This window comes from Rhea americana, unplaced genomic scaffold (assembly GCF_003343005.1).
Source record: "Rhea americana isolate MKP2758 unplaced genomic scaffold, rheAme1 scaffold_4, whole genome shotgun sequence".
Classification (NCBI taxonomy): domain Eukaryota; kingdom Metazoa; phylum Chordata; class Aves; order Rheiformes; family Rheidae; genus Rhea; species Rhea americana.
In genome coordinates, this window is record NW_028186534.1 from 11,026,454 (window position 1) to 11,038,915 (window position 12,462).

Sequence of the window (12,462 nt, forward strand, 5' to 3'; positions counted from 1 at the left end):
CTGCTACATGCGCTCCTACACCACAGTGCAGTTTGGGACCAACAGCAAAGACGCCAAATGCATCCAAATGAAAGTGGAGGAGGGAAATTCAGTGAGGCAGAGACAGTCATCAGCAGAATTGGCACTGAAAATGGGTCCCAGCTCATCTATCTTCCCTCAACTTTCCCTCCCTTCCTACAGTACTCTGAGCCATAAGTATACCCAAGAAATGCCAGAGCATTTCTGTGTTAAAAAATCACTTTGCACCATTAAGACCTTCTGTTCTGCTACACTAGTTTACTGTGCATCCAGCAACACCAACGTCTAAAACAAAACTAAGGAACAATACATTCAAATATTTATGAACTTTCCTTTGCCAGGGAGTTAAGCACACTGACGCAGACTTGCTTTTCAATACGTCTTTGTTTTAACACTTAGCAGCTTTTAATCTTGGCTAGGACTCACTGGAATTTTATTTTACAAGATCCAAAAGCTCTACGTGATCCTTATGAGAAAGAAATATAAGCTTCCTTGGTCCCACTGAATCTACTCATCCCAATTATAAAGGCAACATTCAGGCCGCACACAGATGGCTAAGAAGCAACACTTTCATGGGTTGAAGCAGCTCTTTGGCATTTCAAGTAGCTAAGGCTGACGGAAGGAGTCCCATCAGCCAAAACATAACTGCTTTGCACGCTCTTGTTCTTTTGCAAAGAGTATTTGTTTAGTTACATACACCAGCAAGTCCACAGTTCTTGTGAGCAGAACTGGAATTTGCAGAATCTTAGTTTTTTGGGGAAACCATCTATTTATGAGAGTATTGTCCCAACTCTTAGGAAGCCATGTGTTGAGCAAAGGACTTCCCAGAGAAGCTGAGAAAGCTCCGCGTTCAACAACGGCACTGGCTTTGCACACCCACCCTCCCATTTCAGCACACTAATCCCACTGGRATGGCAGAGCTGTACACAGGATGGAAAACCTGACCAGGCAACTGATCTGCCTGCAAAATAATCCAATAAAAATGTTGCGTTTTTGCTATTTTGGCTGGACCAGTTGCTGGCTTTTCCAGGCAGACTCAGGAACAACAGTGCTGGCACAATGAAGAGTGCAGGACAGGACACAACTCACACTGGCATTTTCTATTCCCAGCACAACAATTCAAACGACTTTACACATATCTGGGACTCTYGAAAAACCTACCTGTATGGGTCATTAGGGTCTTTGGCATCACAGACGTCCGCGTGGCCATGGCAGACACAGCGCCCTCCAATGCTAATATCTTTGATGCTGTAGTAATACTGGAGAACACAAGAAAAGTTGGCTGTGAATATTACAAATAAACTTTGCAGGTGCTTCCACCTGCACACACAGACCGCAAATAACTGTCTTACTCAGGATTCAATAGGGCTTTATTTGCTAAAATGACAGTTCCCATAACTGGCAAGCTCAGCCTCATTATAGCCAACGGCTGGCTGTAATCYCTGCCTACAGTAACACCTGTCACCAGTAAGAGAGGACCTTAGCTTCAAGCTAGGACTCCCAACACAGCCAAAAAGCCAGTTGCAACATAAGCAGGTGYTTCTCAGCTTCATGTTGCTGGCCTGAAGCATGGCTCTTTCCCAAGTGCTCAAGGCGAGAGTTTCCATCAGTGGCATCTGCTGCAGATGCCTTMACCTTGGCCAGAGGAAGAGCACAGAGAGAGGAGAAACCCAAAAGCAGAAGCCAGGGATGTCTTCCCCCAACAGATGGCACACATAGCCCTCAAACACTTCCACCCTCATAATGAGATGTCAAAAGGTATCAAGGACTGCCTTACCCTCCTGGTCACGGTAGGGTCCCTTAAAGCTTTTCCCATCAGATGCCCCAGCAGAGTGTTTGTCTGCAGGAAGCGCAGCCTGATATTGGTGGCTTTAGTGAAATTCCGCAGGAGAGGAGAATAGGAGAAGTTCATGGCTCCCGGGCGCCCATTTACCAGTGAGACAACAATCTGCGAGTGTAAAAAGGGAAAACACAAATCAGTGTGATCTTTTGAGATGGGAGGAAATTAATCTCTCCCTCAGCCAAACCCAAACCTGACCCCACTTCAAGAAGACTGGATCAGTTCCCTGCCAATCTCGTTCTCTAGAACTGTGTAGCTTAACTGACATCTGAAAGAGGGAACCAATTACTAAGAGCATCAACAGTCACTGAAGAAACAAAACCAGAATACTGTTATCTTCTTACACCCCTAAATGACTGCCAAAGAAATCAGCTCCAAAGACCTATTCCCTAAGCATGTTTTTGGCATTAAACATAGTTTGACTCTCTCCCTCATGTCAAGCCACTGTTCATGGCTGTTGAATCTCCTTGGACACTGAGTCCCTTGGACACTGTCCTTAGCATTACCTGATTTGCAATTTTTTGTCATCACGCCCTTTCAATTTTCTCCTCCTCCTTGCTGTCATCCTCAAAAGCCTCCTGTTCTACCTGTGCTTTGTACAGAGAAACGGGGCACTGGCCCTTTCACAGTTTGCTGTGACTCGGTGAGTTCAGGCTCAGCCGGGACAGGAGCAGAGATGGCAGTCACACGTCAAAGGCTGGAAGCATTCCCATGACTCACGCTCAGAGTATAATTGGCAACCGGATGCCGTCATGTTCCTCCTGGCTGCCACAACCCGAGGCCATTTATCATTGTAAATGTAGGCACAAGAGGAAACAGGTAATGTTTCCAYGCTGCTTCCATGAATGGACATGAATGTCCACCTCTGAATGCTGCCTGGGCTTGTATGCTGGAGGGACAAAGGACTTTCTTTCTCCAGAAAGGAAGCAGCAATCAATGTTGGTCCATCAGGAATCTTTAGCTTGAGGAGCAGCAACTAGCAGAAGAGTGTCCACAATCAAACCCACCCAGTCCCCACTCAGGGAAAGAGGATGATCCTCTCAGCCCTCAAAGGCCTTCTCTGCTTTTGGAGCAAAATTCAAAACTTACCAAGCACAGGCAGAAGCCTTTCCCATCTCAGAATAGCTAGAGTCTCCTCAGAGACTCTTCTACCTATTTCAATGTCCAGCTATCTCACTATTTTTTTCGCAGACACAGAAATACTGGAAACGCCAGGTAACTGCTCACCTCCCCATTTTCTAAAGGCACGATCCGGGAATATTCAGTAGTGCAGATGGCGTGGTCATCCTTAGTGATACGATCCACTGTGTGCAGGCCAAACTTCTCTATGCAGTCCCTCTTGGAAGCTGTTCATCAACCAGAGAGCAGAGCAGTAAGAGGAAAGGAACAATTTGGAGAAAGTATTTCCCTGTACTTGCCAGTAGGAGAGAAGGTTATACGCTCTATGTTAAGCATGTACTAGATATAGATTGCCTTGCATCACTAATTCTTTCACTGCTAAAATATATGTTCTCCTCTCCAAGCCTGCTGAGAAGGTAGGGAGTCACTATGAGAACAGGCATGGTCAAAAACCCTCAGAAAAGGCCCCATTGCAGTTAACAAATTCAGCAGTCGGAGGTGAGAATGGACACTGTGTGAGCACCTGCGGAGCACCAGCAAGAGAAACCTGCCCTGTAATTTCAGCTTTAAGCTCATAGCTTAACTAGCTTGAGCTCTATGTCTAGCCTGGATTTGACTGGCTTGATTTGTCGGGCACCAGGTTTGCTACGCTACTTCTGCTAAACTGCAGGGTTGTTTGGTTGTTCACTACTCCCTACGTAGGACCTTGCACAATCACAACGGTGTCGCTTCTTAACCTCTTGTGTATCTCCCAAAGAGTGAACTAATGAGAACTGCAAGAACAGCCTCCTAACCAGAGTGACTGTGGTGCATTTCCCGTAGGACAGAGCAGGACTGCAGGCATGGTGCGGGAGCCTGCAGTGCCGGGGACAGGCAGAGCAGCTGGCCACAGGATATTTCCTTCCCCACCAGCCAATTGTTGAATTCTGCAATTGCTCTTAAACCAACACTAAAAACCAGAAATGCCGAGGTCACCTGCAAGCACCCCTTGGGGACAGCAATCCAAGGCCAGTGTGGATACTTAGCATTAGAGRGGGTTGCGACAGCATAAGTCAAATAAACCACAGGAAACATGCTGAAACAGTTAAGGACCTGATTCTGCAAGGTGTACACCCATACCTACCAATGCAAAACSCTACACAAAACACTCACTGGGGCTGCTCCCCTGGGGAAAAGCCTGAGACAACTTCTGCTGCCTCCCTCTGAAGCTGCTGACGGTGAGAGCGAACAGGCACAGGACCTGGGACAGCCCAGCTGAGAGCCAGCACAGCAGCTGCAAAGCCTGGAAGAAGGCAGAGCTGCTCAGACCTCGTGCTCTCAAAGAGCACCCAGGCTAGGCACTGCATTCAGGCATCTCCAGTTGCTGGGTGCATGGACARAAGATATTGGAGTCAATCAAGAAAAAGGTGAGAGGGATTTCCCCTCTCACGAACACCYAGGCACTATTTCCCAYTCCAATCACTTCCATTTTGGAGGTTAGGAGACAACATCTGGAAACAAAAATCACAGAACAGTCRAGGTTGGAAGGCTGGAAATCATCCAGACCTTGCTCTAGCAGGGTCACCTAGAGCATGTTGCACAGGACCCTACCCAGATGCCTTTTGAGTATCTCCCTGGAGATGACTCTGAAGGCCCATGCGGGATGTGCACCTTGCACTTCAGTCCCTTTCTGCTCTGATTCTTCTTTCCTCGTGCTGCTCTCACTGCTCCTTCTGCTCACGCTATGCCTGTGCCAGGAGCCCTCAGCAACCCCTGCCAAAGCACAAGTTGCTGCAGGTGCTTCCACAGGGCTCTCCCTGCGGAAGAGCAAAAGGCAGCCCAAACCACCAGCTGCCCCTGCCAGGACTGCTCAGCTCCTCTTGGGAGCTAGTGGAGAAGCCTTAGCCCAGCTCACGGGTATAATCCTCCGAACTCTGTTACGGTGCCCTCGCTGCGAGCATGGCCCTCGCACGCACGTGCCGCACTGAGGAGCTAAGCCAGGCGGGAGGACCAGGGAAGGGGGGAAGCACCAAGAGCTGCGTCCACCTTCCCTGCCTTCCTGTCCGTGTGAGTCGCACGACACGTGCCCGTGCACGCTCGGCCCCCTTCCACAAAACCCTGGCAGGAGCTCTGCTGCGGCCGTGGCACTGGGAGATGGTGTGGGAATATTTAACATCAGGCCTCCGGGTTTCACCTAAGCAGCTGCTTTTTAGAGGCAGTTTATTCTGAAGCCCCAGGTGAGGAACCTGCCGCCATCAGCTGGAGAAGATTGCTTTAAAGAGCGCTGCCATGGCTGAACACGGACAACCGCCCCGAAGAGCCAGTCCCRGAGAAGGGACGCTACGGAAGAGCAGTTACTTAGCTAGGAAAACCAAAAAGCRCCTCCAGCGTGAGGCCAGGCTCTCCGGGCAGTTGGGAGATGGGAACGGCAGGCTGCAGAAGGCCACCGCCGGCCCACGAGCCGGAGAGGCCCCGTCGGCTGCAGTGGCAGATGTTCTCCACGACAGTCCTTCCTCCTCCGGGAGCTCAGCAGGCATTTTGATGGCAAGGCCACGGGGACAGGGGGTGCTCTGGGGAACCGACCTCCCRACCCGGCAGCACGGCCACCACGAGCGGGAACGAGCAAGGTGCCCGGGAGCTCCCCGGGCTCAGCCCCGGCAGCCCCAGACCAGGCAACACCGCGGCTGCAGCGGGCCGCGGGAGACGCCGCGGAGCTGGAAGGGGAATCCCAGTTAGGGGAGAAAGAAAGACGCAAAGCGAGTGATTTGACAGCAGTAACTCCCCCCTAGCCTGCAGCAGAGGGGAATACCTCAGTGCTGAGCAGGAGCTGCCACGCAAAGGCAGCACAGCGGGGAAACGGCGCGCGCTTCCTGCCTGCGTGCGGAAAGGCCAGCGAAGAGGAAACACGGGCTGACAGGTGAGCCAGAAAAACGAGCCCTTAGGGGCACCCTGGGGCAAGGTCTCTGAGGCTCGGCGCTCCTTCCCCGCCAGAAATCAAGCTCTAGCTGTATGTCTTAACTCACATCACCTCCCCAGGAAAGGCTGAGAAGCAGGGAGTGATGGGCAGAGGGAAAACAACAGGAAACCTCAYGGTCTCGATCTAAACTAGCAACATCTGCCACAGGCACGGGGGCCAGTTATAGCACCGCAGAGATTTGGGTGGGCACCAACRGCAAAACTTTAAAAAATACCTTTAGCCCCAGAGAGCAGTGAAGTTCTCCTGCCCTAAAACATCTTTGAGGAGCGTCACAGCTCCTTTCAGGCAAGTCCCCGCCACTGATCTAACCTGCAGCTCTGGGAACCTTGTTGGGCTTCCAGAAGAGGAATGTTGCAGCAATGATACGGAAACAACTCCAAACCCAKTGCGTGCATAAAGAAAAAGCTGGCAATACAGAACAGCACAGCTTCACCACTTGGCATCGAGCTGTGCTGTGTGGTAATGCTGCCGTACTTACAGGCAAAGTACTGCCAGGGCTCGTAGGTAAGGCCGAAGTCAGTAGACCGCTCCAGCACCCAGAGGTCAGGACGGGGAGAATTGGCAAATTTGATCAGGACATAGGCCACATGGAAGAGCTGAAAGGGAAAAACATGGAGTTAGTTGGCTGTGTGAGGCTTCATGAAAACCCAGGAGAGCTTAGTGACTCAAAGCAACTAAAGGAGCCAGGGCTCTGCAGAGCCCACCGCTCGCAAGTCCTGGACTGCTGAGATACACCACCCTAGGAGGAACATCCCATTGCACCTTGCTTGCAATACCACAAAATCCATTTCTTTGGCTCTCCACATCAGCCCTACATCACCCAAGTGAGCTGGGTTTTGTAGTTGGTTGCAGAAAAGCCCCAGCCCAGCTCCTTGTTCCAGATGCCACAGGGACAGGAGCCCAAGAGACCCACTTGGCTTCAGCACAGCTGTAACACTGGGCTGCTCCCATTTGTCTGGACGCTGATGTGTRCACGCACACATCCTTGCCAAGAATAAAATAAATGTACTCTCCCAAGAGCTRAAATGTCAGCGCTAGAAAGAAACAAAAGCTCCAGCAGAATTTCCCTTCCCCGGCTGGCACGGACGCGCTCCAAGAATCCCCACTCCATCATCCTGTCAGAAAGCAATATTTAAAGGCAAACGAAGTCCTCTTATCAGACAAAATTCCTAAAGTCAAAAACAATCCAAAAGGGAGGTWAGTGCTTGAAAAGTAGAAATCTGTGGCTCAAGCGTCCCTCCTCATGCAGGGCCAGCTCTGCGTGAGCATCCCCCCGGCAAGGACTAGCAGGTGGCAGAGAGCCGCCGCGCTGGYGCGGGGACGATGGCATCCCTGTCCCAGCAGCACGCATTCCCCATCAGAGGGCGAGTCTGAATAATAAAATACTTCAAAAACAGCCCTGGCAATCCACAGGAGACTTTTTAAGGGGAAAARAGAGACGACGAAGAGGCATTTAAAGCCACCAAGTCACCCATAAAGCCCGCTCCTTGCTGCAGTCATTCAAATGTACTGGGTCTGTAAGCGTGGAAATAGTGCAGGAGGAGGTCTGCAGCCCTGTGGATGGACACGAGGCCAGCGATGACCCGGCTGACCRCCAGCAGAGCCACCAAAGCCAGCGCCGGCACCTTGGCACACTCTGCTCCGGGCTGAGCAGGGGGCAGAGCGGTGGGACCTCCCACCGCCCGCAGGGCTGGTGCCAGCGGGGACTGGTGCAATCCTGAATCAAGGACAGAAGTGACCCAGCCGAGCTCCCTGCTGCCACGACGACTGGTGAGCCCAAGCGAAAGGACAAATACTTCAAGTTGCTAAAAACAGGAGAAAACCAGATCCAAACGCAGCCTTATATTCCCCTCTGCAGCCCACACGTTGTCAAGGCACGCGAGACCGAGGTTTCTCGGAGGCGCAGCCTTTCTGCCCGCGGCCTCTCAGCAGCGCAGTGATTTATTAGCGAAGCCCGAGAGGCTGCGCTCCGGCAGCTGCTTCCCTGCGGGACCCGTTCTCACGGCTGCTTCTTGGCACGGCGAGCAGAGCTCCGTACCAGCCAGCGGAGCTGCACCTTCCCTCCGTTACAAACCCTTCCACGGCTTCGTTCTCCAGGGAACGGATCCGCGTTCCTGCTGCAATCCGGCAGGGCTGCACAAAACGAGCGGTGGCTCCCGCGGGCGGCAGGGGACCCGGTCTCAGGCGCTAGGAGCTCCGGGACAACCTGCCTCKGCAAACCCGAACGCAGAGCGCTGGCGACACGAAGCACCAACGCAGAAGCATCGGTGGGCAGGAGCACAGGGGAATAAGAGGAGGGGACCGCTCAAGACCACGGTCTTTGCGGGCAGGCTGTGCACGCAGCCTGGATCCCGGAAAGGCACTGCAGCCTGAAACCTCTAAAGAACAGCACCTGCCCCGTGCTTTTGTGGGAAGATGACYGTCAAGTAAGAGGAACTCGCCCTGCTGTTGGGAATCTCTATTTTCAACCAGTGAATGTGGTCACTTGKGATCTTGGGATCCAGCTGGAAGAGGCAGGAAGCACTTGATTCTCTTTTAGGAAGTGAAAGGAGATGCAATGAAAAACTCCCCCATTTGCCTTTAATGCATCTTAGCAAAAACAACCAAACCCACCCGGCAGCTCTGACACACGCACTTGGTGCTTCCCTCGACCCGCAGGAAATGCCACCTGCACCAAAACACTGTGCCATTTCACTCGCAGTGCTGCTAAATTGCTTTGATAACCACAGAGCAAAGATGCTGCCATAAAGGTCACCTGTTTTCAGGAATTCCTGAAAGCAGGGTGTGTATTTTTGTCCTCATGCTTAGGGGGAAATGCTCTGAATGAACAGCAACCACAAAGAAAATGAGAAACGCGAGGCGTATCGGTATCTCTGCATTTATCTTTTTTTTTTTTTTTTTTTTTTTTTTTTTTTTTTTTTTTTTTTTTTTTTTACAGCCAACTATGAGTTTGTAGTCAGTAAATCCCATGTTTTTTGATGGGGTCTTCCTTGCTGTCTAGTTTCATGTTGGGAAAGAGACATCCCCAATTAAACATCCTTGAGTCCAGGCTCCTGGCAGACTTCTGCTTCTCAGAAGTCAGTTGCTTCTGGAGAGCACTGATTGCAATCAGTCAAACCAGTGCACAGTCAGAGTCTGGTTTTGCCCAAACGCTGAAACCTGACTCACAAACMAGCCTAGAGCTCAGTGTTTTTCCAAGTGAAAACAACAGCCAAAAAAAGAACCAGCACTGCTGGTTGCAACCTTAGCATAAAAGTCCCTGGGGCACAGGAGTACCGGGGCGGGGGAGCCCAGAAGCTCACCACCCACAACAGCTACCCTCTGCTCAGCTGAAGGAAAAAAGAAATCGAGCTGGTTTCAGTCCATCTGAAGGCATCAGAGACATAGGTTTGTGCACGCAAACACATGTAAAAAGCTGTCTCCTCCACCCAGAAATGCACTGTGGAGAACTTTCTCATCCTGTCCTTCTCGCACCAGGAAGTCCAGAACTGGACACGGTGCTCCRAACTCTAAAACTGCATCGATGCTTCTCGGGAACTTCCCAAAAGGCCCGTCCCACCCACACCACGAGGGTTAGGTATCCAAGGCCAGGGCTAGGACACCAAYTCTATATGCTTTTTTTTTGTGGCTTTTTGCCACAAAAAACCACCACCTCTGGCGCCCTGCTGGTTTGACCACAATCTCTTGGCTAAATCCCTATTCAGGTATCCCAGTCCTGCTTCCGCTCTCCAAACCAGACAGCATTCCTCTGCCCCTTATGCAAAACCACGGTCAGCATCACTGCGCGCTGTTAAAACTGCTGCTAAATTYCATCCCAGCCAAGACCGCCCTGGGGGGACAGCAAGAAGCAGGCACTGCTTATCCTTCAAACCTACTCAGCCCGGACGGATCAGGGCCRGTCTTAGACCACAGCAAATATTCGGGAAGTCTATGACCACGGTGAACCTTGTCCTGGGAAAGGAGCCACATCCTTGTGCTCAGAGGAACTTCTTGTCAAATCTGGTGACTCCCCTGACCCTCCATCCGACAGCCTTATCATCCCGAATACAACAGCCAGCCGGAAAAAACAGAGGCAGATTGCCGGCTTCAAGTGCATACGTTGAGAAAACTCACAAAGATACAAAGACTGCGCAGTAGCTCTAAAAATAGAGAGAACTGGCAAGAAGGCCAGACTTCTCATTCCATATTTAGTTCTAGTATGGTTCTGCCCAACCAATATTGCAAGAGAAATGGCCATTTTTTCCCTAAGGCTTTATTTAGCTCCTATTATCAGTCTGATGAATAAAAATCTCTATGCTTCCAGAGTCTTAAGCTGTTTTTTTCCCTTCTCCATAGAGAAGGGAGGTGAAATAMCAGATTTAATGCACAAACTTGTCTCGGTACAAGCAGATCCCTTGCTCCCATCACCTGCAAAAGCACAGATGCAGTTGTGGGATTGCATGAAATGTAAAGGAGGCAGCAGAGCCAGAGCCAGCCAAAGAAAAACCCGAGCCTCGAGGGACAAGGGATTTGCGGAAGCAAAGCTAGGACAGGAGAGAGATGCATAGAAATCACGTTTCCAGGGTAAAAAGTTGTCACTTTGYCCCTGCATGACTTAGTGGGGCACAGCAGTCCCCAGCGCGGAGGGCCTGGCCCTAAGGGAGTCGAAGGCTCATTGCTGAGCTGGTCCCTCCAGCCCTGCTCCTGGTGGCTCCTGCCCAGAGCAGCACTGGGTGGCTTGATGGAGGAGCAGCAWAAACTGGGTGGGTTTTCAGCCAGGAAATTCTGACAACCAGCAACCAACTTTCTTTGAAAATAATTACATCTTTCTCTCTAGCCAACCTTGCTGTTACTGGTTTTGAATCACATTTCCCTGGTAAAGACCCTTTGCAGGCTGCCCCCATGGCGGGAGGATGGGGCAACGCAACAGCAGGGAGAGGATGATGGAGGTGAAGGCATCTTCACCACCACCTGCTCGCTCCATCCCTTCGTGCGGTGGACARGGAACAGCTTTTTCTAGTACCAAAACCCCATAAAGATGCAATTCTGACTGCTGTTCAACAGGAGAGCACAGAGATTTTGAAGAGGAAAACCAGGACACGGGGAGGCAAGAGCAACCCAGCTCCCTGTGGATCAGTGTCTTCCKCAGGGCTATGTCCTGCTTTTCTCTCAAGCACAAAACAGCAAACACACATCTGTCCTCTCTTCCCTCCCTCAAGACGCTAGCTTCAGCTCCTGGCTACCGAAGGCACRTGCAAAAGCCGGACAAACTGGAACCAGCAATATTTCCCGATTTCTTTGCTGAGAGCTTTCGGGTGAGGTCCCAAGGCCATACAGCAGCGTTTAAACGCAGCAGGTACGTCCCCGCAACACCGACGCTCCTGGGAAAGCTAAAGAAAACGTTCGAAGCTGAGAACTGCAATATTTCTTCACAGCCGTGGCCCTGCCTGGTACCTCCTGTTTATCAGCACGCAGAAGCTAACGGGGTAGAAACTACAACCTTGAGCACGAGGTAATGAAAAAGTCCCGTTAAAAGACCACGTTCACCCCTCTACAAGCCAAGGGCGAGGTCCCCCACGAGAGGGTCTCACCAGCAGTTTGCCGGGCAGAGCTCAGGGCTCACCCCGATCTTTCCGCCTCCTCGGAGCGCGGGTTAGCGGCTCCCGGTCAGCGCGGGGAGCCGCCACGTGCCGGGGCGCGGGGAACGCAACGGCTGCAGCGACCGACCTCGCTTTTTGCAAAAAGCACGCGYGACTCTGGCAGCAACGGTGACAAAAAGCCCGTCATTAAACGCGCACGGCAAGGCCAGGCGGGGCGGCTGCAGCCGCTCGGGGCGCGCACGGAGCTGCCCGGGGCGGCCACGGCGCTCCTTCCCGCAGCTCCACCGACGCGCGCTCCGGCGGGCGGCTGCCGATCCGGGCCGCTCGCAGCGCGGACTGCAAGGTGCAAACGGGCTGCACCCGTACAAAGAGGAGTCGAGGCAAAGCCTTCTCGGGCTGGCGAGCAGAGCTGCCTCCCCGAGCCGAGGGCTCCCACACAGCCCAGCAGGAATTTCAGAGCGCAGTGGGCCAAAATTCCTCAACTTCCTCCAAACAGCTCCTAGCTAAGAAATCTGCTCTGACCTTTCATGCTGCTTCGTTTCTTCTGTTCTGCAATTAAAAAGAAGTGGCGGCCTGGCCATCTATTTTTGCACAACGTCTGTATGGAAACAGTGTGGGCCACTAAAGCTTTAGGGGGCTGCAAAAAAAAAAAAATCACTGTGCTGGTATAATATTCGGCACCTGCACTGTACTGCTAACTTCTACCAAAAAATAACCCAGCAGGTTTGCACTGCCACTGAAAAGYGATTTGGCGGGCGCAAACGGTGCCTTGGTCCGAGGCTGCTGCCAGAGCCGTGGGCTAGCGCGAGGCGAGGTCCCAGCCTGGCTGGGGCGCGAGGCCGGTGCCCCCATCTCTGCGTGCTCTGCACAGGCCTGTACTCAGAGCGAAGCAAGCACAGGGTACTTCAGCTCAGAGAGTCTCTCTAGAGCAAGTGCCAAGTTAGCACAGA

General features: G+C 52.0%; 1 protein-coding gene across 3 annotated transcripts in view; it reads right to left on the minus strand.

Annotated features, from left to right (window-relative positions):
• LAMA5 (laminin subunit alpha 5) overlaps positions 1 to 12,462 on the minus strand; it is a 91,559-nt gene that overhangs the window by 48,705 nt on the left and 30,392 nt on the right. For all 3 annotated transcript variants that reach the window (XM_085314154.1, XM_085314153.1, XM_085314152.1), the window contains exons 3-6: positions 6,412 to 6,529; positions 3,086 to 3,204; positions 1,796 to 1,966; positions 1,180 to 1,277 (exon numbers count right to left, since the gene is read on the minus strand). In XM_085314154.1, the coding sequence (XP_085170280.1) occupies positions 1,180 to 1,277; positions 1,796 to 1,966; positions 3,086 to 3,204; positions 6,412 to 6,529 (506 nt within the window). The remainder of the gene's footprint in view (positions 1 to 1,179; positions 1,278 to 1,795; positions 1,967 to 3,085; positions 3,205 to 6,411; positions 6,530 to 12,462) is intronic.